Raw genomic sequence first — 23,029 nt, forward strand, 5'->3', positions numbered from 1 at the left:
GCCCTATTAATATTCAGTTCTGGCTTGTGGCTTATTACATGCTTTTCCAATCCAACAGGTGAAATGATACTAACAGCCTCTTGTGTCTACATGGAATAAATATGTATTACTGTTGCTATCCCCGTCTTAGCATAGGTTAGGGTTGGTACCTATTTATCTACTCGCATTTGCATGCTTTCAAATGCGGGATTGGCAGGAGCTGGGGCATTGGGGCAAATACTGGGAGCTCACTCCATCATGTAGTGCTCGGGTCTTGAACTGCTGACCTTCCGGTCGACAAATCCAATGTCTTAACCATTAGACCCCTAACTCCCCTCCACCCCGCCCTCCAATGTGTACCTTGGCATTTTTCAAGTCTGCCAAATGGAACAATTAATTGCTATGAGCTTTGCGTCGCTTTGTCTGAGGTCTTACTAGTGTAGCGATAAACTCCTTTCAAGAGTTTCCCAGAGGAATTCTCTTGTTATAGGCGGAGGTAAAATAAAATCACAACAAAGCTATAAAGGAAGATTATCAGCACTTTTGCCCTCCCGAGTAAGCACTTCATTTTAGAGGCTAAAGTAAGAAGCCCTTAGCAAAATTGAACATGGCTCCCAACAAGGAGTGTAACGCTGGTCACAAGCATTTCTTTTTAAAATGACTGTGGAGTGCTTAAAGCAGTGGGATGATTTTGAACAGCGCAATACCACAACCACAAAACTGCCTCCGCTACAGATAGAGTTGAGCTGCAAAGACCAAGGAACTGAAATGATAATGAATGCCTCCATCCCACGGAATGATTCCCCCACCTTCACATGTGCTCAAGTACGTGTTTCAGGCATGAAAAAGAAAAAAAAAACTTCACCAGTGGTTAGTGAGTAGATGATGACTGAGCTTTGTTATTGCCTACTTAATGCTAAGTAGCTTCTTGAGTACCTCTATCTGAAGTGATTAGGGGATTGTAGGCTAAAATTTGCAAAATTTGCAGATGATACAACAGTGGTGGGACTTAATCTCTTGCGGGGGAGGGGGATGAGTCTGCCTACTGAGATGAGATGGACTGGTTTCTTTCGTGGTGTGGAGACAATAACTTGATCCTCAACATCAATAAGACCAAGGAGTTTATAGTGGATTATAGAAGGAACAGATCAGACATCCAGCCCTTGCTTATCAAGGGAGACTGAATGGAGCAATTGGCCAGTTTTAAGTTTCTGTGTCCTACCCTAAAAGAGGACCTGGACTGGGGTGCCCACATTGCAGCCTTGGTCAAAAGGGCCCAGCAGAGATTATACTACCCGAGACTTCTCAGAAAACAACAACCGAATGAAAAATTGTGGGTGACCTTCTACCGCTACACCATATAGAGCATTTTAATATACTGCACCTGTGTATGGTTTGCCAATTGCACAAGGGCAGATAGGACAGCACTCCAGAGGGTTAATGTCATTGCCCAGAAGATCACTGGTTGCCCTCTCCCCTCTTTGGAAGAGCTTTATAGCTCCCACTGCCTTAAGAAAGCTCAAAACATTCTCAAAGATCCATCTCATCCTGGGCACCCTTTTTTTGAACTGTTACCATCTGGCAGACAGTACAGGATAATAAAAACAAGGACAAATAGGCTGAAGAACAGCTTCTATCCCAGGGCAGTAGCTCTGTTGAATTCTACTGTATAGTGCAGTGTTGGTGTGGTGTTGGTGGGGTCCGGTTCAATGTGTGAAGGGTGAAGGATGTGTGTTTGTGTTTATTTTCATGGTCATGGTCATGATGTGTACTGAAGATGGTGTTTGATTTCGTTGTACGAGGTGCAATGACAATAAAGTAAAGTGAAGTCAAACATATAAAGAACAGTTGCAGGAACTGGGTATGTCTAAATTAATGAAAGGAAGGATCAGGGGTGACATGATAACAGTGTTCCAATATCTCAGGGGCTGCCACAAAGAAGAGGGAGTCAAGCTATTCTCCTAAGCACCAGAAGGCAAGACAAGGAGCAATGGATGGAAACTAATCAAGGAGAGAAGCAAGCAAGAACTAAGGAGAAATTTCCCGGCAGAACAATCAGTGGAACAGCTTACGTCCAGAAGTTGTGGATGCTCCATCACTAGGACTTTTTAAGAAGAGAATGGACAGCCCTTTGTCTTGGAATAGAGTAAGGTCTCCTGCTTGAGCTGGAGGTTGGACTAGAAGACCTCCAAAGTCCCTTCAAAGATTAAAATGTACATAAATGTAGTTGACAAGGCTTGCTATACCTATTCTTTTCTCCAGAAAAAAGATGTAATAGGTAACAGATAATCAGAGTTGGAAGGGACCTTGTAGGTCATCTAGTCCAACCCCCTGCCCAAGCAGAAGACCCTACACTGTTTCTGACAGATGGGAGTCCAATCTCTTCTTGAAAGCTTATAGTGGCGAAGCTCCCACAACTTCTGAGGGCAAGCTGTCCCATTGGTTGGTTGTTCTCACTGTCAGAAAGTTTCTCCTTATTTCCAGGTTGAACCTCTCCTTGTTCAGTTTCCACCCATTATTCTTTCTCTGGTCTTCGGGTGCTTTGGAAAATTCCTCTCCCCTTCCTCTCTGTGGCAGCACCTCAAATATTGGAAGACTGCTATCATGTCTCCCCTTGTCCTTCTCTTCACTAAATTAGCCAAGCCCAGTTCCTGCAACCGTTCTTTATATGTTTTAGCCTCCAGTCCCCTAAGCATCCTAGTTGCTCGTCTGTACTTTTTCTGGAGTCTCAACATCTTTTTTATAGTGCGGTGACCAAAACTGGATGCAGGACTCTAGGTATGGTCTTACTAAGGCTTTACAGAGGGGTATTAGTACCTCACTTGATCTCGATTGTATCTCTCTGTTAATGCAATTTAGGATTGCTCTTGAAGATACGCACAATCCACAATCTTTTCTTTTGTTTATCTGGACATTGAACACCATCACCTTGTTGGAAACCATGAAATAAGTCAGGAGTCAAGATAAAAAAATGTCTCTGGGCTCCACGGCACCATCTTTTTCCCTAAATCTACTCATTGACAAGTAACTTGCTTTACCTGGGAGCTTTGGATCTCAATCCTCCAGCTCTCCAAACGAGGTCCTGTAAAGTAAGCCCGTCATATTCCTTGTAGGCAGTTGCTCTCCACGATTTCTGAACAGCATTGATGGCTTTCACAAAATCATAGTTGGTCACGTAGAACCTCTGCTGAATTCTGGACAGAAGACGTTGTCAGTTACTTAATTGAAGCCCAGTTTTTACAATTACAACCTAACTATACCCAAATTCAGCCCCCTAACTTAGAATAGAATAGAATAGAATAGAATTTTTTATTGGCCAAGTGTGATTGGACACACAAAAGATTTGTCTTGGTGCAAATGCTCTCAGTGTACATAAAAGAAAAGATACATTCGTCAAGAGTCAAGAATCGTAAGGTACAACACTTAATAATAGTCATAGGGTACAAAAAGCAATCAAATCTTATTAGGAAACAGTCAGTATAAATCGTAAGGATATAAGCGACAACAGTTACAGTGATACAGTCACAACTGGGAGGGGATCGGTGATAAGGAATCATGACAAGATTAATAGTAATAGTAGTGCAGACTTTATAAATAGTTGGACAAGGTTGAGGGAATTATTTGTTTAGCAGAGTGATGGCGTTCAGGAAAAAACTGTCCTTATGTCTTTATGTTCTGGTGTGCAGGGCTCTATAGTGTTGTTTTGAGGGTAGGAGTTGAAACAGTTTTGTCTGAGTGTTCGGCAGCATGACTATCTTTATGGGACAAGAACCTCCTTTAACCCAGGAGCAAAACACAGCACACAGAGACTTAGACATTAACAGTGGTATAATATACAACAGATGCGGCCCTCAATGACATTGAGTTTGACACCCCTGTATTAGACTACGATGATTGTCTGCTGAGGAGACATTTAACTGAAATTGGGTGTGTGTGTGTGTGTGGAATCACTGTTGCTACAGCGGCGTGAAGGAAAACCAGTTGAGTCGACTGCACTCTTCTGAATTACAACAGGACAGGTAGGTCTTCTGTGCCGCTTTGCTAAACAAGACTCACCTTCTCAAGGCCTTCCAAGGAGGCAGTTGATGGACACGAACTTGGGGACCTGAAGATGAGACCTTGAATCCAGTGAAACAAGCCCAATTACGGCCCAGGACATCATGCACCCAGCCTGGTAGAGTCTCGTTACAGTAACTCGTCACAGTAGAGCCCTCTGTTTTATACTGAAAAGGGAAGAGAAGATAGATAGGATTTTAGACAGGATACCAGCAATTCCACAGAAGGCATCGCGTGCAAATGATTGGGTCGTGCGGTGGCCTAGGGGTGAAGCTCTCTCCTCACAATCAGGAGGCTGTGAGTTCGATCCTAGGTAGAGGTAGATATTTCTCTCTCTGGGCACACTGAGAATATATCTGCTGAATGAAACTTTGCACTGGTGACAGGAAGGGCATCTGGCCAGTAAACATTCAGTTGCCCAGACTCCACTTTGGAAGGGATTATGGGGTTGTTAAAAAGAAGATGATGATGATGATTGCATGCAAAACATTCTGGCCTCAATCCCTGTGAAATCCTACAACACAGCTACTGGTTATCCAATTTCCAGACTTTCACAAAATAGTGTGCTCTCAGATTTATTTGTTTGTGTTTACTAAATTGATAGCTTTGATTCAATCAAGCCGTCTTAACATAAGTTGGACTGGGAGAGTTTGAGAGTCCCAAAGTCATCCATGGCTAAAAGTTGGTTCTATCAGGTAGGCCAGAGCAAGAAAGTAACTCCAAAGGAGGTTAAAATTGCTTTACTATACTGGCTGTAGTAAAAGAATCTTTTAAGTGATGTCTCTTTATTTCTCTCCACACTATACACCTGTGAAACCAAGGTGATGTCTGTCTGAGCTTTTTCATCCTTTTTTTAAAGAGTGTTTTTGAATTTGGGTTTTTCCCCCTGGGATTGGATCTGGCTTGTGTCCATGAAAATCATCTTTATTCTCTACAAAATGGACTTGAATAATCCAACATCTTAATTACTAACTGTGTTGGTTCTCGTGGATGCTAGAACTTATACTATCTCAATCCCTTATGGGAGATCATTTCCTTAGGGAATGAAAGCTTAGTAAAAATGAGCCAACAAGCTAAATCTTTGCCAGGTGACTTTCTACCTTTTCCAATACTGAAGAAACAGCCCTTCTTCAAAATCCATCAACTACAGGAGAATTATTAATTGTGGGTGGCTGTTCTGAATCCAAATCCAAAATTACAGAGTTGGAAGTGACCTTGGAGGTCTTCTAGTCCAACCCCCTGCCCAGGCAAGAAACCCTCCACCACTTCAAACAAATGGTTATCCAACATCTTTTTAACAACTTCTAGTGTTGGAGCATCCAGAACTTCTGAAGGCAAGTTGTTCCACTGATTAATTGTTCTAACTGTCATGAAATTTCTCCTTAGTTCTAGATAGCTTCTCTCTTTGATTACTTTCCATCCATTGCTTCTTGTCCTGCCTTCAGGTGCTCTGGAGAATAGCTTGACTCCCTCTTCTTTGTGGCAGCTCCTTAGATATTGGCACCCTGCTATCATCTCACCCCTAGTCCTTCTTTTCACTAGACATAGCCAATTCCAGCAACTGTTCTTCATATGTTTTAGCCTTCAATCGCCTAATCCTGTTTAACTCGTTATTCTAAGTTTCTTAATAGCCAAAATAGGTCTGTTGTGTCATAACAGGAGAATGATCTTACTGTATGTTACTGTAGAAATGCAAATGAAGATCTTTTCAGTTGAAACAGACGTTGGTGGTAGGAAAGAATGAGAGATCAGCAATGATAGGAAATGGAAAGGCACAGTAAGAAACGGCAAGCAACAGAGACCATAGCTGTCCATCGCACACAAGGATACAACCTAATGTAACTTTTCTACCCTTTCTGCTATGGACATTTGAGGAAAAGTAATCTGCATCTGTCATTCTGACAGATTTTTCCAGTGGAGGATGTTCTGCATTTCTGGTCCCTGAAGTACCCTTGGGGGTCTCTTTGGATCAGGTAGGACCAACATTTGGCTGAAGACAAGGCAGGCATTCACAATCAAGAGGCCTTCTTCTTCATCCTTGTCCCACCTATTTTTACGAGAGCAGCCCTTAAAGATGATTTGACTTTGACTTCCCAAACATTGTGCTCATAATAGACATCTCTCTTCGGACGGCCAATTTGTGTAGCGGTTAAGATAGTGGTCTAGAAACCAGGAGATGGTGAGTTGTAGTCCCGTCTTAGGCATGAAAGCCAGCCGGGTGACTTTAGGTCAATCACCAGGAGATGGTGAGTTCTAGTGCCATCTTAGGCATGAAAGACAGCCAGGTGACTTTGGGCCAATCACCAGAAGGTGAATTCTAGTGCCACCTTAGGCTGGTGACTTTGGGCCAGTCTCTCTCTCTCTCTCAGCCCAACCCTCCTTACAGAGTTGTTACTGTGGAGAAAACAGGAAGAGGGTGGAGTGTTATATATGTTTGCTGACTTTGAGTTACTTATAAAGTAATAAAGGCGGGATAAAACTCGAAGAAATACATAAATAAATTTAATGGGCCACTAAGCCATTTCCTCATGCACAGTACCCCTGGATAAATCATAGCAGCTAGGAACTAAAGGGTAAAACGTAATTGCAGTCTGGATAATTATGCACGGCTCCGAAGAAAGTAGATAGATTTCCCTCCCCCTCATCTTTTTCCTATATTCATTTTTAAAATTTATTTCATAATTTCTCTCTCTCCCCCGCTCACCCTACCGAGAGTTTAATCCTTGTTCGACCAATCAATTGAATAGCAATAGATGCGGTTCACTGGCATTATATCTTCACACAATGTATAATTCATGAAATTCACTGCCTCGAGACATGGTAGTTATACTTATGGAGAATAGGCTGGTGATGGTGATTAATCATGTTGGCACGAATGCGAGGTTTTACACAGCCGAAGAATGCCACCGTATGCAGAAACAGCGATGAAAGGGTTTGGGGCTGTTGGCTTTTTTTTGCAATGTTCCCCATCTATCTTACAAGTTTCCATCATCCACAGCTGCCACGGACAGTGATGGCAGGAACGTATAAACCAAGTTGAAAGATGCCAGGATATCGCCCTCCAAGCAAGTTGGAAAAGACTCAAAGCAGTGGGGTACAGTGATTGTCCGTATAATACTGAGCTAACAGTGCCCAAACTTTTAATAAGCGAGAATATGGTGGGTACGGCTTCTCCAATACAGGTCATCTTTGACTTAAAAATCACAATTGAGACAGTGGTGGGATTCAGTATTTTTTACCACTGGTTCTGTGGGTGTGGCTTGGTGGGCATGGCAGGGGAAGGATCAGAGGTGGTATTCAACAGGTTCTGACCAGTTCTGGAGAACCGGTAGCGGAAATTTTGAGTAGTTCGGAGAATCGGCAAATACCACCTCTGACTGGCCCCGCTCCCATCTATTCTCCACCTCCCCAGTCCCAGCTGATCGGCTGGGTCCTTCTTTGTTGCCCTGCCTAGAAGAACGGAGCTGGAAAGCAGGTTAGTGGGGTGGGGAGGGAATGGGTATTTTGCAGTATCCTTCCCCTGCCACGCCCACCAAGCCACACCACGCCCACCGAGCCACACCCAAAGAATTGGGAGTCAAAATTTTTCACTCCCACCACTGGGAAGGATACTACAAAATCCCCATTCCCTCCCCACTCCTTGGGGGAAGGTTACTGTAAAATGTCCATTCCCTCCCCACCCCACTCACCTGCTTTCCAGCTCCGTTCTCCTATGCAGGGCAACAAAAGGAGACCCAGCCAATCAGCTGGGACTCAGGAGGTAGAGAATAGATGGGGGCGGGGCCAGTCAGAGGCGGTATTCCAAACTACTCAAAATTTCCACTACTGGTTCTCCAAACTACTTGAAATTTCTGCTAGTGGTTCTCCAGAGCTGGTCAGAATCTGTCGAATACCCCCTCTGAATTGAGAACCATAATTTCTGTTGTGAAGCGAAACATTTGCTAAGTGAGACCTGCCCCATTTTTAAGACCTTTCTTGCTAAATAAATCATTGCAGGTGTTAAATTAGTAACCCAGTTGCTAACTGACTCCCTCCTGCCCCCCAGTCTTTGCTTGTCAGAAACCAGGTTGCTAAAAGGGATCACGTCATCCCAGGACACTGCCGCCGTCATAATTATGGGTCAGTTGCCAAGCGTCCGCATTTTGATCACCTGATCGTGGGGATGTTGCAGTGGTCGTAAGTGTGAAACATGTTGCTAAGACACTGTTTCCAGTGCCATTGCAACTTCAAAAAGTTCATTAAATAAACTGTTGTGTGAGCCTAGGACTACCTGTGCAGGTAGTCCTTGACTTACAGCAGTTCATTTAGGGACCATCCAAAGCTACAACTGAAAAAACGTTCACCCAATCATTGGGGCAGCCCCAGGGTCATGGGATCAAAATTCAGATGGTTGGCAACCGATTCATACTGATGACAGTCGCAGTCTCCCAGGGGTCATGGGATCCCCTTTTGTGACCTTCTGACAAGCAAAGTCAAGGGGGGGAAGCCTGATTCACTTAACAACCATGTCACTAAACAATCTGGCTTCCTCACTGACTTTGCTTCTCAGACGGTCATCGAAGGGGATCACTAACCCGAGGCTCTGCAACCGCCAGAAAATAGGAACCGGTTGTCAAGCATCCCAATGTCAATCCCATGACCTTGGAGATGCTGCAATGGTCGTAAGTGCGAACAATGGCCTTAGGCTATTTTGATCAGTGCTGCTGTAACTTTGAATGGTCACTAAATGAACTGTTGCAAACCAGGGATTACCTGTAGAATCTTTTGGTTAGCTAAGGGGAGAAAGCTCATGGATCAAGTAATCAGACAACCTGTTAAATCCTCAACTAACCAGGAAGATGTATCTTCTAGACAGAACTCTGTTAGGCCATGAGCGGCAGTGGTGCAGTGGTTAGAGTGCAGTACTGCAGGCTACTTCTGCTGACTGCCGGCTGCTTACTATTTGGCAGATTGAATCTCACCAGGCTCAAGGTTGACTCAGCCTTCCATCCTTCCGGGGTAGGTAAAATGAGGACCCAGATTGTTGGGGACAATATGCTGATTCTATAAACCGCTTAGAGAGGGCTGGAAAGCTCTGTGAAGTGGTATATAAGTCTAAGTGCTATTGAGAAGGAGAGAGGGAGGGAGGGAAGGAAGGAAGGAAGGAGTTTGATCCTGACCGTCTCAAGGTTGACTCTGCCTTTCATAGTCGGTAAAATGAGGTCCCAGATTGTTGGCGGCAATAGGCTGAGAGTGATCCGCTTACAGAGCAGTGGTGGTATTCTACCAGTGCGGTCCAGTTCAGCTGAACTGGTAGCTCCGAGGATCATCTGTGAGTGAACTGGTTCACTGTGATGATCAGCTGCTGGGCCCACCTGCCTGCCTCAGCGCTATTCTTACCTTTATTTCCTGCTTTTCAACCTCAGCTGCTCAGTGCAGCACAACGGATTGTAGCGCGTCAGCTGTTTTACACACAGGGCTTTCAGCAGAAGGAAATTTGCAAACGCTGCAGGTGTGCAAACCACACTCGCTCACATCGAACTGGTAGGAAAAATTTTTGAAACCCACAACTGTTACAGAGAGCTGTAAAGCACTGTAAAGTGGTATATAAGTCTAAGTGCTACTGCTATTGCTATTCTCCGAATCTGCGGACATTCATTCTCTGCTGTTGTTGTGATGACCCGGGGCGTGGCACAAAAGCAACCAAGTCACAAAAGTAGGTAAAAGTCCCTTTAATTCCTCCAATTTGGCCTCCAATGTCCAGTTATCATCAGCTGGAGAAAAAAAACTCTCCCAAGAACAGTTGTTAAAGGGAAGAAATTCAATCTGAACCCAAAGTATGTATAAATTAGAAATAAAAACCAACACAAACCACGCTGCAGCAATTAACAAGACAGGGCAGGATAAGGAATTGCAGAATTCAAAAGGTAACAAAACACATACAGTTAGGAGGATGCCAGAACCCAGATAGGAGTTGACAAACAAAGATAATGCAAGCTTTGCTTCCAGCAAAGTGCTGTGCACAAACATCCTCTTTATCCTGTTTCCCCAGCTGCAGCTAATGAAGGGAATCAGGGCCTTTTTCTCCCCCATAACCCACGTTGCTCCCTTATCCATTGCTCCCTGCGTGCCCTAGGATGCAGAGGGGCTGGGCCTGGGTCTTCCTCTGAATGCCCAGCCAGACTGTGCCCTTCCCCAGTTTCCTCCACAGCCACTGGAGCTGTGAGTGGTTTACTCAAAACAGGTGAAATGTTCTCCCTTCACCATAGCCAAGTCTCTGGTTTAGGCACACCTGTTATCTGTGGGCCTCACAAGCCCCTCCTTTCAATCAAACATTCAGACATCCCCTAAAGTTGAACCGGATTACTTTGAATGATCTTATAGTTATACCATCTTCTGGAGGTGCTGGGTAGCAATCAGAATGAACAAGCGAGGCTTCTATAAATAACTTGGGGTATTATTCAACCTTCAACAGCATGAAGAGTAGGCATCAATTATTGAACTGAAAATGTCTTGAGAAAAGGCTGTTGCTGTTCACAGGTATTTCGAGTTGGAAAGGTGATTATTAAGTCCCTGCAGCTCTCAAAGGAGAGGAAGAGAGGTAATAATTCAGTTCATGCCGAGCTCAGATTTATATGCCTAAAGGTGGGTCCATTGGAGGATATCCAGACTAAACTTCTTCCACCAATTTCAGTTCTACCTAGGTTTGCCCCAAATGCTCTATTACACTTTTGAGATCAGATTCAACAAAGCCTTAGGCCTGGCTTTAAATCTATTTGATCTCTAGTCCAAATTGATTTCCCCTCCAGACCTGTCTCAATCTGTTAATTGTAGCTGATAATTCCAGGCCTGGCGAGGGCAGAATTTTGTCAGATAAGCTTTCCTTCGATGGGGTCTCTAAGGAAAATGTAATCTCCTTGATCAAAGAAAGAAGGAAAGGAAAGTGATTAAGCAGCATTGACCGGATTCTAATTTGCAGGAAAATCTAAGTGCTGATACCAACTCTTCTCTGTTAATGGATTTGAAAAGCAGACTGAAGCCATCTGCATATATTTCATACAATATTATGTTAGCCAAGAATGGTGGCTAACTTTTAGTACAGGGGTTTGCCAAATTTGATTTCATTGAGGGATGCATCAGGGTTGAGTTTGATCTCAGAGCAGCAGGGTGGGTGTAGCCAGGGTGAGCATGGCCAGCCCAATGTCACTTGTGTCAGGGACACTTAAGGCAGGACTTTCCTCAGACTCTCCCTCTCATTATAACCTTCCTTCCTTCCTTCCTTCCTTCCTTCCTTCCTTCCTTCCTTCCTTCCTTCCTTCCTTCCTTCCTTCTTTCTTCATTCTCCATTCTTCTTCCTTCTCCTCTTTCCTTCTTTTTCCTTCCTTGCTCTCTTCACATCTTTCCTTCTTTTTCTTTCCTCTTTCCATTTCTGCCCCTCATGAACTCCGTTTTCGCTGGCAGAGGGCTGCAGGAGACCGTTGTGGCCAAAAACGGGGCCTGGGAGGACTGCAAGCAGCCCTCCCGGTGTTCAATTTTTGCTGGTAGAGGCACTGCAGGCCAGTCCTCCCCTGTTTCCACGAAGTCCCCATGGGACAGATCTAAACACCCCACAGGCTGCACCTGGCCCGCGGGCCTTGATTTTGACACCCCTGTAGCAGTACGTTTTGTGCCACGTAGTACAAAATAATGGAAGAGACTTTGGAGGTCTTCTATTCCAACTCTTTGCTCAAGTAGGAGCCCTATAACATTCTGGACAAATAGCTTTTCAATCTCTTCTGAAAACCTCCAATAATGAAACACACATAACTTCTGGAGACAAGCTGTTCCACTGATTAATTGTTCTCACTGACAGGAAATTTCTCCTCAGTTCTAGGTTAGATCGGTCTCAAATGATTTTTCATCTGTTACTTCTTGTCCTCCCCTCAGGTGCTTTGGAGACTAGGTTGACCCTCTCTTCTCTGTGACAATCCCTCAAATATTGGAGAGTGCTATCATGTCACCCCCTAGTCCCATGATGGAGAATCTATGGCACGCGTGCCACAGGTGACACACAGAGCCATTTCTGCTGCACGCAAGCTGCATGCAAACTTACTTCACTGCGCATATGTGCACCTCACAGCTGATTTTTGGCGGGTTTGAGGCCTTTTTCGACCTCCCAAAGGAAGGCTCCTGCAGGTTTCTACAAGCTTTGTAGGCCGAACTCAAAGACCAGTTTCACAAATTTATTAAAAGTGGTTAAAATTTGTGAGGTTGCCAATTTCATAACAGTTGGTTAATCCACTGAATATTTCTCTAACGTTGATTTAAGAATTTAATTTGCATGCTTAATATCAACAATGCATTAGTATATAATCACCACTGGGCAAGTGTAGCAGTAGGACATGGAATCCTGTCTATACAATGGTTCATTTGAGATTTTCCAATTCTTGTAATTGGCTTATTATGGATTATTTGATGGTATGAGAGGATATTTTTTTATACTGAGTTGTATAGTTTTGTGTGTGTGCTATGGTTTTGACTGAACAGTAAAATATCTATTGGATTTACCATTCCTTAAAATAAATTAAGAATATTAAATAAAAATAACAAACCTTAGTTTTTTTAACCATCAAATAAGATAAGCTTTATTGTCACTTTTACTGTGTACTTAAAAATGAACTTCTGATGCCCACTCTCAAAAGTATATATGTATGTGTGTATGTATATCGATATATATCCCATACACATACATATGATCTCTCTCTCTCTCTCTCTCTCTCTCTCCCCTAATCATCTTTGTTGCTCTTCTCTGCACTCTGAACCCACTCAAGGTCTTCTTTATATCATGGAGATCAAAATTACAGAATAACTGAGTTGGAAGGGACCTTGTAGGTCATCTAGTCCAACCCCCTGCTCAAGCAGGAGATCTTATACCATTTCAGACAAGTGGCTGTCCAGTCTCTTCTTAAAAGCCTCCAGTGATGAAGCAACCACAACTTCTGGTGGCAAGCTGTTCCACTGGTTAATTGTCCTCACTGTTAGGAAAGTTCTCCTTAATACCAGGTTCCTTCTCTCCTTGATTAGTTTCCAACCACTCTTTCTTCACCTGCCCTCAGTGCTTTGGAAAATAAGTTGACACCCTCTTCTTTGTGGCAGCCCTTCAAATACTGCTATCATGTCCCCCCTAGTCCTACTTTTCTCTATAGACTACTCAAACCCAAATCCTGAAACTGTTCTTCATATGTTAGTCTCCAGGGCTTTAATCATCTTAGTTGCTTAGGGCAGTAGTCCGCAAGAAAATTTTGTTGGTCTGCGGAGAAATGTCACCCCCATAGCACCCCCCCAAAGCAATTAATCCAGGCTGCGCAGGAACACAAAGCTGCGTCGCCCACATGGCCCATGGGAACCCTTCCCACCTACTCATTCCTTACGTGGCAAACTTGCCTGCTAAATTGCTATTTTTCCTTCTTCTGACCATCAGCTGTTCTGTTGTGCCAGGAGATTTAGATTAGCTAGAAAGCAGGAAATCGTTGGATTTCTTGCTTTCTAGCTAATCTTTAGATCTTCAGCTCTGCTTTTAAGCAGAGCTGAACCTTCCTTAGGACTGAAGAAGTACAGACTCAGCTAGCTGATGGCAGAAACACAGATCTCTAAGTGAATCTGTGATTCTGTGAGCAACTCAATCTGCCTGCCTGCCTGCTTGCTTAAAAAAGAGCAACTGTAAAAGTTGCTCTTTTTTAAATAAAAAATTCAATATTTACATATATGGTGTGTTGTGGGTAAATTTTGTCAGTTTGCTTGCTAGCAAATTTTATGTGACAGACTCAGGTAGCTGATCTCACAGATCTCTGAATGAATCTGTGATTCTGTGAGCAAGTCAATCTGCCTGCCTGCTTTGCCTGCTTTTGCTCTTTTATTATAAAAACAGTCAATATTTATATAAATATTTATAATATTTACATACAAGCCATGCCTAGCCAGTCACATGACCACCAAACCACACCCACAAATTAGGCCACGCCCACAGAACAGGTTAAAAAATTTGAATCCCACCCCTGCCTGTGTGTGTGTGTGTGTGTGTGTGTGTGTGTGAGAGAGAGAGAGAGAGAGAGAGAGGTTAGATCAGATTCTCTCTCTCTCTTCTCCCCACCAACATCAGCAAGCCACTGTCAGTCAAAATTCACATTAGTGATCCCCGGGATTTGAAATTATGAGTTTGGTGGTCCCTGAGGTCCAAAACATTGGCGACCCCTGGCTTAGGGGACACACACACATACACACACACAAATCACAAACCCTTTAGAATACATAGTGAGGGGGAAAAGAATCTTGAGAGTTAACAAGGTTGATGCTACATGATATAAAGCTATTATAGAATCTAGTTGTTCCACTTCAGATACCACGAAGCTTCCTCACGTAAAGTAACAAAGAAAATTGATCATGGAGAGGATGTAGAGCATCCCTGACAATCCTGCAGACCCCGGTCAATGCTGAGATGAATCCAGAATAAACGACCTAGAAAATATCAGTCTCCCTAAAATAATCACCCAAATGTACTCGGTCACTCCACTTATGATTGGAAGCGGATAGAGAAAAATTAGAACGAATACAGCAAGAACAAGCGAGCTTCCTCAAATTCTGACAAATTCTATCCTGATAATCTTTCGTGTTCTTTGATCAGTTCAAAAGCTGCAGCTTCTTCCAGGCTCCTACTATATACCATAAGGACGTTTTTCATTATTAGAGAAAATTGCTTCACAGAAAATAACTAGGCTTTTTGTCTGGAAAGCACAGCAGCTTTTGCAAACATTCACCATTCCTGGTAAGGAGTGATTTAAGATTGTTTTTCTGCTCTGGGATTGAAGAAGGCAAGATATTTCAGAGGTAAAAGGGACTTCTCAATACTCAATTACTGGTGGCTTTATGGACATGTTCCTGCTATTTTCTGGCCAGCGATTCGGAAGGAATTTGTCACTGACTTCTTGTATTTCTCGCCTATGCGCAATCTCTTCTATATATAAAAGCCAAGTACCACTCACTCATCACGAAATCTCCAGAACCGTAAAGCCTACAAACTTGAAATTTGGCCCGTATGTTCCTTTTGGCTTCTAGGTACTCGCTAAGAAAGGATTTTTCGAAATGACCATCAGATCATTCCTATTCCTTAATACAGCAATTAACACGCTCTGATGCTAAGGAGTTCTACTCCCCCTCCACACCTGAAAAGAACTCTGTTCCAACTGCCAGTTGCCTCACATTCCGTTACCTCAGTTCAAACCGGCAGATATTCTACTCCTTCACTCAGGAGTGGCCTGGGGCTCCTTACAGTACTAAATGTCAGTACCTCACCAAAATGTCTTCGCCTTCGACCTATGGAATTGCTTACGGACTCAAGGCAGCGGGAGCGATATTCCCTTACGTGTTTCAATCACTGACCACCACTGAGCCAACAAATTGTAAACCAGATTTCTCCTGCACAGCCCAATCACAAAGTTTCGTCGTGAAACACGGGTATCCAGCTAGTTTCCTAATATATACTACAGTCTTTGCATTCCCTTGTAGTCTCCTCTCCACGTAATACCAAGGCCACCTCTGCTATGCTTGTTTCTGATGTTCTTCAGGTTTGGCTAAGGGTCTGCCATCTGCTGTACTGATAGTCCTTGACAATAACTTGAAGTTATGATCACACTGAGAAAAGTGACTTGCCACCGGTCCTCAGACTTGGAACTGTTGCACAGCCCCGCTAATCAAAATTATTTGGAAAAGGGACAAGGAGAAAAACTCTGCCCAAATTTTCCTTCCTTCCTTCCTTTTCTTTCCTCTTTCTTTTTTTCTTTCTTTTCATTACAAAGTTTACTCATTCTATCTTAGTGTAATATTAATTTGTTGAGAAAACCTGATTTCTCTCTCTCCTTCCCTCCCTCCCTCTCATGGGTTGCCCTCTCCCCTCTTTGAAAGAGCTTTATAGCTCCCGCTGCCTTAAGAAATTTCAAAACATTCTCAAAGATCCATCTCATCCTGACCACCCTTTTTTTGAACTATTACCATCTGGCAGACGGTACAGGATAATAAAAACAAGGACAAATAGGCTGAAAAACAGCTTCTATCCCAGGGCAGTAACTCTGTTGAATTCTATTGTATAGTGCAGTATTGGTGCGGTATTGGGGGTTTTCGGTTCAATGTGTGGAGTGCAAAGGATGTGTGTTTGTGTTTATTTTCATGGTCATAATGTACACTGAAGATGGTATTTAATTTCATTGTACGACGTGCAATGACAATAAACTAAACTCTCTCTCTCCCCCCCTTCCCAACCTACCTATCTAAAGGTAATAACACATATTACCAATAAAATTCTAAATGAACAATTTAAAATGAGAGTTGGAAAAAATACAATAGTTATAGGATAAAAAACCACAATAATTTAATACATAAGTATGTAAAATAGAATAACATAAAATTATGCATTCTGTATACTCTCTTCTTTCTTTCTTTCTTTCTCTCTTGTTTTCTCTCTTCCTCTTTCTTCTTTTCCTTCCTTCTTTCCTCTCCCCTCCTCTCCTCTCTCCTCCCCTCCCCTCTCGTCTATTATTTTTACAAATTATCCAAGGCAGCAAACAGATTCAACCCACTGTCTTCCTTCTATTTTCCCACAGAACAAGTGTGACAGGGGAGTTAGGCTGACAGAGTGACTCGCCTAAGGTCACCCAGCTGCCTTTCATGCCTAAAATGGGACTAAAACTCACAGTCTCCCCCGCTTTATAGTTTGGTGCCTTATACCTCGTAACTTCAACTACCATCTGTGAAAACAGAATCCAAGCCAAGCCTAAAGCATGTAGCTTGCAAGACCTCAGAAGACAAACATCTGATCAGGACACTGATTACTCAATCACAACCTTTGGACAAGGGGAAGTTGTGTTTTCAGTGGCTCTGACTTTGCCACAAGATCTTGCAATAGTTTTCTAGTGCTCGTGATTAAAATCACATTTCTGACTTTTCCAAATGCTTCTGAAGCAAAGAAGGGCCATGAAACAAGACCTCTGCATTGGAGACCAAGGCTAAACTCCAAGAATGGTTTGCTCTAGAAACCACAGTGTCCAGAAAAAGAAAACCAGTGGACAGAAGAGAGCAAAATGGTGGCAGTGAACATCTATTTTCTGAGCTCCCCCAGAAGGATGTTTAAAATGAAGGTGCCACCAGTTTCAGAATCCCTGAGCCTGTTTTGACACAATGCATTTAAATGTTTGTTAACACAAGGTGCAAATTATTAAACTGGATGTGCTGTTCAACCCAGAATCACAGGAGCCTAGGATCCTTTTACTCAAATGGTTGTCCTTTCCATTTTTGAAAACCTCCAGTGATGCAGCAATCACAACTCCAGGAGGCAAGCGACTCCATTGAGTAATTGTTCTCACTATGGTAACGTTTCTTTTTACTGCTAGGTTGGATCTCTCTTTAACAAGCTTTCACCCATTATTTCTTGCCCTATCCTCTGGTTCTTCAAAGAATAAGCCAACCCCTCTTCTCTGTGACAGCCCCTCAAGCAGTGGTGGGATTCAATTTTTTTTTACCACAAGTTCTGTGGCTTGGTGGGCGCGCTTTGCACACGCATGTGCCAAACACACGCTTTACATGCGCGCAGAGGGTTTGCTACTGACCTTCTCCTGCAATCCTGCAATTTCTGTGTGTCTTCAACAGCTGACACACGACAATCCGCTGTGCCGCGCGAAGCAGCTGAGCTTCAAAACCAGGAAATAAAGGTCAGAATAGAGCTGGGGTGGACGACTGGGCATATCCAGCAGCTGATCGTTGGAGCGAACTGGTTCTCTCACAGATTATCCTCGGAGCTACTGGTTTGGTTGAACCGGGCCAAACCGGTAGAATACCACCACTATCCTCAAATACTGGAAGACAGCTATCATGTCCCCCCAATCTTTCCTTTCAGTAGGCTACAGCTACCTAGCTTCCTCAACCGTTCGTCATACGATTTAGCCTTCAGATCCTTTATCGTCTTTGTTGCTTTTCTCTGCACTCGTTCTAGAGTCACATCTTTTTTATAACGGGGTGACCAGAACTGGACACTGTATTCCAAGCGTGGTCTCATGAGTGCGGAATAGGCCCACAAATAGCAATAGCACTTAGACTTTTGTAAGTCTTATAAGAGTCATGGTGGCACAGTGGTTAGAAAGTATTACTGCGGGCTACTTCTGCTGACTGCCGGCTGCCAGCAGTTCAATGTTGACCAGCTCAAGGTTGACTCAGCCTTTCATCCTTCCGAAATTGGTCAAATAAAGAGCCAGATTGTTGCGAGGGCAGTATGATGACAGTATGGAGAAGTATATAAGACTAAATGCTATTGCTATTTCTGTATACTGCTTCACACCACTCTCTGAGCGGTTTACAATGTCAGCCTATTGCCCCCAACAATTTGGGTCCTCATTTTACTGACCTTGGAAGGATGGAAGGCTGAGTCAATCTTGAGCTGGTCAGCATCAAACTGTTGGCAGCCGGCAGTCAGCAGAAGTAGCCTGTAGTAATACGTTCTAACCACTGCGCCACCATGACTCTTATAAGACTTACATAAGTCTAAGTGCTATTGCATCAGGATCAAACGCCAGGGTGTAGGCAGAGTTAGCCTGCAATACTGCATTCTAAACACTGTGCCACCACAAAGCCTTGCAAACACACATGGTAACACACAAGCTTCACTTCTTCAGGCTCCCTCCAAACCCAAGAAGAAGTAGTTTTGCCAATGTATTAACGCTTATGCAATCTGATATGGTGAAGCTTAGAACAGTTTCAGATTTTAAGCGAAGAAATTTCCATTCTAGGCTTACAGCATAGAAGGCAATTCGCCCCATGTACTTCGTTATGCTCATTACCAACCAATGAAGTTTCCCCTGAAATACCTTAAACAGCAAATTGTCACACATCGCGCTTGATTGCTTTCCTCAATTATTTATACAATTCTGTATTTTACAAGGGTTAAGTATTGATTGCTCCTTGCTTGCTCTTCAAAGGGGAGATGTAGCTATCGGTTGTTACACAGCCAGGGGGGAAAAACATAAAATGAATTTTTTACCAACTCTGCTCAGCAAGGTTTTAGTTTTGGAGCTACATTTTAATGCCAATACATTCTGGGATAAATGGCATATGAGTTTCTGGAAAGGGAGTCCTCATTTACCTTAAAAAATGCAAACCACTTGTAGTTATTCAAGACAATTTCGAAGCCCTGGTTGTAAATTATGGTGAAAAAGCCGTAATTCCCTTGATCATCCTCAGCTACGTCAAGTTTCTGAAGATGTACAGTTATTTTTTTCTCCACAGGACCTAAAAACGAAACAGCAAAGAGTTTTTAGTAACTGACGATGAAGAGCTGACATAGCAGTAACAGTGTTAATTGCCTATTTCTTAATATGCAATATTATTTTTAAAAAAAACTGTTTTTATCTGGCCTTATTTTTAGCTGACTGAATTCAGACCTGAGATTAATTGTTAAAAAAAAAAGCAGACTTTAAATGTTTGAATAAATGTGCAAGCATATAAATTGCCCTTTTCCAATTTTGAATATTTTTTGGGTCCTTTAACAGTTTTATTGGCTATCTGTTTGAATCTAAGCTGAAGAACCACATCAAAATATATATTAATTGCTCTGCTGATACTAGATAGATTGGTAATAACTCTTTGACAGAAATTGGATTCTATCACATAACCCAACATATGGTTAAACCAAGCACAGTATAGTATCTATAGAAAAATTAACACCTAAAATACGTTAATATGGCAGACACAAAAGGTATTTACGATATGTGGTACTTTTTATGAATATTATTGATAAAGATAAGAAGAAGATTCTTCAGCACTATAAAATACTCTGGTCAAATATTTAATATAATATAATTTTATGTATCATTTTTACGTTTATTACCGTTTTATTGTGTTCTGTTTTTAATAGAAAAATAGAATCGTTTAGTTATTTTTTTGGTGTATTTGTGAGTTTATCTTTCATTGTATAGCTTGGCTAGTTTAATGTTCTGAACATTACCGTCTTTTCAGTTTGACCTTATATCAAATGTTTCTTTTATTCATTTTACTTCTTTTTGCTTTGATCATATTTCTTTTTGATGATGTCTTTAGAAGTTAATATTGCAGTGTTATTTTAAATGACGCCTACAATCTATAAAGGATTTTTTTTTAAAAAAAGATTATGCTACTAACATTGTCTTCCTTTCTTTATTTTTAAACAAAGCTTTAAAATGTAATTTGGCATTTTTTTAAAAAGATAAAACCTCCTTCTAGTTGAGCTGAAATGCTCAACATTTTATGCAGTTCTTGGTATTCTGCAAGCTTGCTTGTTTGCTTGCAGATGTTTCATTACCCAACTAGATAACATCATCAATGGAGTCTGTGGAGATTTTCAGTCATCCAGGTCATGGTTATCCCAAAGGTGCTTTTTCAAGAAGCAACTGGACTTTCTTTGTTTTTCCTTGAAGACATTTCACTTCTTATCCAAGAAGCTTCTTCAACTCTGACTGGATGGTGGGGAATGGAAGGATTTATATTCCTTGCAGACAGCTGGTCATTTGCATTCTTTTAGCAAGTTGTTAAGGCCACCTGGAGGTTTATCTGTGTCCTCAAGGTCACCTGAGTAGTGCAAATGGGTGTGGAGCCTTCTTGATAGCCTTCTACTTTCAGCAATTCCAACAAGGCTCCAACACCCATTTGCACTATTTGGGTGACCTTGAGAACATAGATAAACCTGCATGTGGTCTCAACGACTCTCTAAAAGTCCAGTTGCCTCTTGAAAAAGTACTTGGGGATCGTCAGTGCAAATGAGTGAAATTGCTCTGTGAGCGAAAGGGACAGCCTCTAAATTTAATAAAGAGAATAAATAAATGTCTCAAAGCAAGCGCACCAGGAACTTCACAGCTCAACTGGGAGCTACAATATTGTCTTCTATTGCTCAAGCATCTAAACTAGGGGTAGCAAATTCGATTTCATTGAGAGCTGCATTAGGGTTGTGCTTGACCTCGGAGGCCCGGGGTGGGTGTGGTCAGCTTGATATCACTAATGACAGGGGGTGCCTGTGGTGGTCAGAGCGCTCTGCCAGCGAAAATGGGCTCCCAAGCTCTGTTTTTGGCCGCGACGGCCTCCTGCAGCCCTCCTGCAGTGAAAATGGAGCACAGGGGAGCTGCATATGCCCCGAGCTTAGTTTTGCTTGGTGGAAGCTGCAAGAGGTCATCGCAGCCGAAAATGGAGTCTGGGAGGGATGTGCACAGCCTCTGTTTTCACTGGCAGAGGCACTGCGGGCTGGTCATTTATTGTTTCCAGGATGGCCCCATGGGCCAGATCTAAGCATCCCACTGGCCGGATCCATCCCATGGGCCTTGTGTTTGACACCCCTGATCTAAACCCAGACTGTTTTCTAGATTATTATCTAGAAAATGAAGCATAATCTCTCAATCTGGGAATTTATCAAGACCACCGTGCTTAGCTTGGTTTAAGATCAACCATGCCAATTAAATATGGTTAGTGGCTGAGTTGTATTAATGCTTCAATTTCAAATTCTAATGGTAACAATCTCACTTCTGGGGAAAGAAAATTCCAGAAGGCAGGTGCCACAGTAGAGAAGGCCTGCCACCTGGGACTCGCCCAAAGTGAGTGCCTAAAATGGATAACTACAACAAGTCTTCTCTGCCAGATCCATTGGAATGGATAGAGGTAAAGAGAGAGAGAGAGAGGGGAGGAGGAGAGAAAAAAGAGAGTGAATGAGAGAAAAAGAAAGAGAAAGAAGAGAAAGAAAAAAGAGAAAGAGAGAGGAGAGAGAAAAGAGAGTGAATGAGAGAAAAAGAAAGAAAAAAGAGAAAGAAAAAAGAGAAAGAGAGGAGAGAAAAAGAGAGTGAATGAGAGAAAAAGAAAGAGAAAGAAGAGAAAGAAAAAAGAGAAAGAGAGAGAAAGACAGAGAGGAGAGAAAAAAGAGAGTGAATGAGAAAAAAAGAAAGAGAAAGAAGAGAGAGAGAGAGAGAGAGAGGAAAAGGCGAGCACAAAAATCTGCTTACATTTCCTTAAAAGAAAAAAAAAACATTCACATGATTGAAATTCCAGCTGACTCAATCGTAAGTTTCAGTCGCAACAAGGCAAGTTTCATTTCTGTTACTTAAAGCTACAGAGTACAACTTTATTTTATTTTTTTCTTTTCTTTTATGGAAACAGCTGGCTGACTGCACCTCATAAAGCCCTCTGAGGGTGAGGAAATCCCACTGCCTAGATCTCTTGGTTAAAGGGCGTGCGATCACAAATTTAAGAAAAAACTTTACAAAGGAAAAATGTAAAATCAGTTCAGTTCCTAAACGATACCACCATTTATTTCCCTCTTTGTCCTCCTTTGAAAGTCTGGTTGAGCAACCCAGACCAGGAAGACAAAATATTTCTAACTGTCTGTTCCTTAAAGCAGCAGGGTTTTCCCCCACCGGAGATTATATAGTTGCCTCCTGCAAATTTAGCATAATCCCAAGAAAAGTCACACTTGGTTTAGGAGTTACAGACAACTGTTTGCATCTGAGGTATATTATGTTTTTACTTTGCATTTTTCTCTTTATTAGAAACAAAAATTAGCCGAGAAAGTAAAGGCAGCCACAATAAATTTTTCCATACCCATTTCCATAAATGGCGATCTTTCATGTTTTTTGAAGAACTATTTTCATAAAATATTGCTGTAATAGCTCATACAGGTAGTCCTCGCCTTACAATTGTTTGTTTAGGGACCATTTAAGTTACAATGCCATTGAAAAAGTGGCTTATATGACTGACTTATGACTGGCCCTCAAACTTATGACTATCACTGTATCCCCATACTCATGTGATTAAAATTTGGATGCTTGGTGACCGGCATGTACCTTCAATTTACGAACCACAACTGAGCCCAACATTTCTGTTGCTAAGCGAAACATTTTTGTTAAGTGAATTTTGTCCCGTTTTACAATCTTTCTGGCCACTGTTGTTAAGTGAATCGCTGCAGTTTGTTAAGAGAGTAACACAA

General features: G+C 42.4%; 1 protein-coding gene across 1 annotated transcript in view; it reads right to left on the bottom strand.

Moving 5' to 3' along the window:
- CTSC (cathepsin C) overlaps positions 1-23,029 on the bottom strand; it is a 35,484-nt gene that overhangs the window by 9,043 nt on the left and 3,412 nt on the right. The window contains exons 2-4 of the mRNA XM_026706816.2: positions 19,175-19,320; positions 4,036-4,202; positions 3,018-3,173 (exon numbers count right to left, since the gene is read on the bottom strand). Coding sequence (XP_026562601.2) covers positions 3,018-3,173; positions 4,036-4,202; positions 19,175-19,320 — 469 coding nt within the window. The remainder of the gene's footprint in view (positions 1-3,017; positions 3,174-4,035; positions 4,203-19,174; positions 19,321-23,029) is intronic.

Source organism: Pseudonaja textilis, chromosome 7 (genome assembly GCF_049901715.1).
Source record: "Pseudonaja textilis isolate UNSWEBS1 chromosome 7, rPseTex1.2, whole genome shotgun sequence".
In the NCBI taxonomy this organism is placed as follows: Eukaryota; Metazoa; Chordata; class Lepidosauria; order Squamata; family Elapidae; genus Pseudonaja; species Pseudonaja textilis.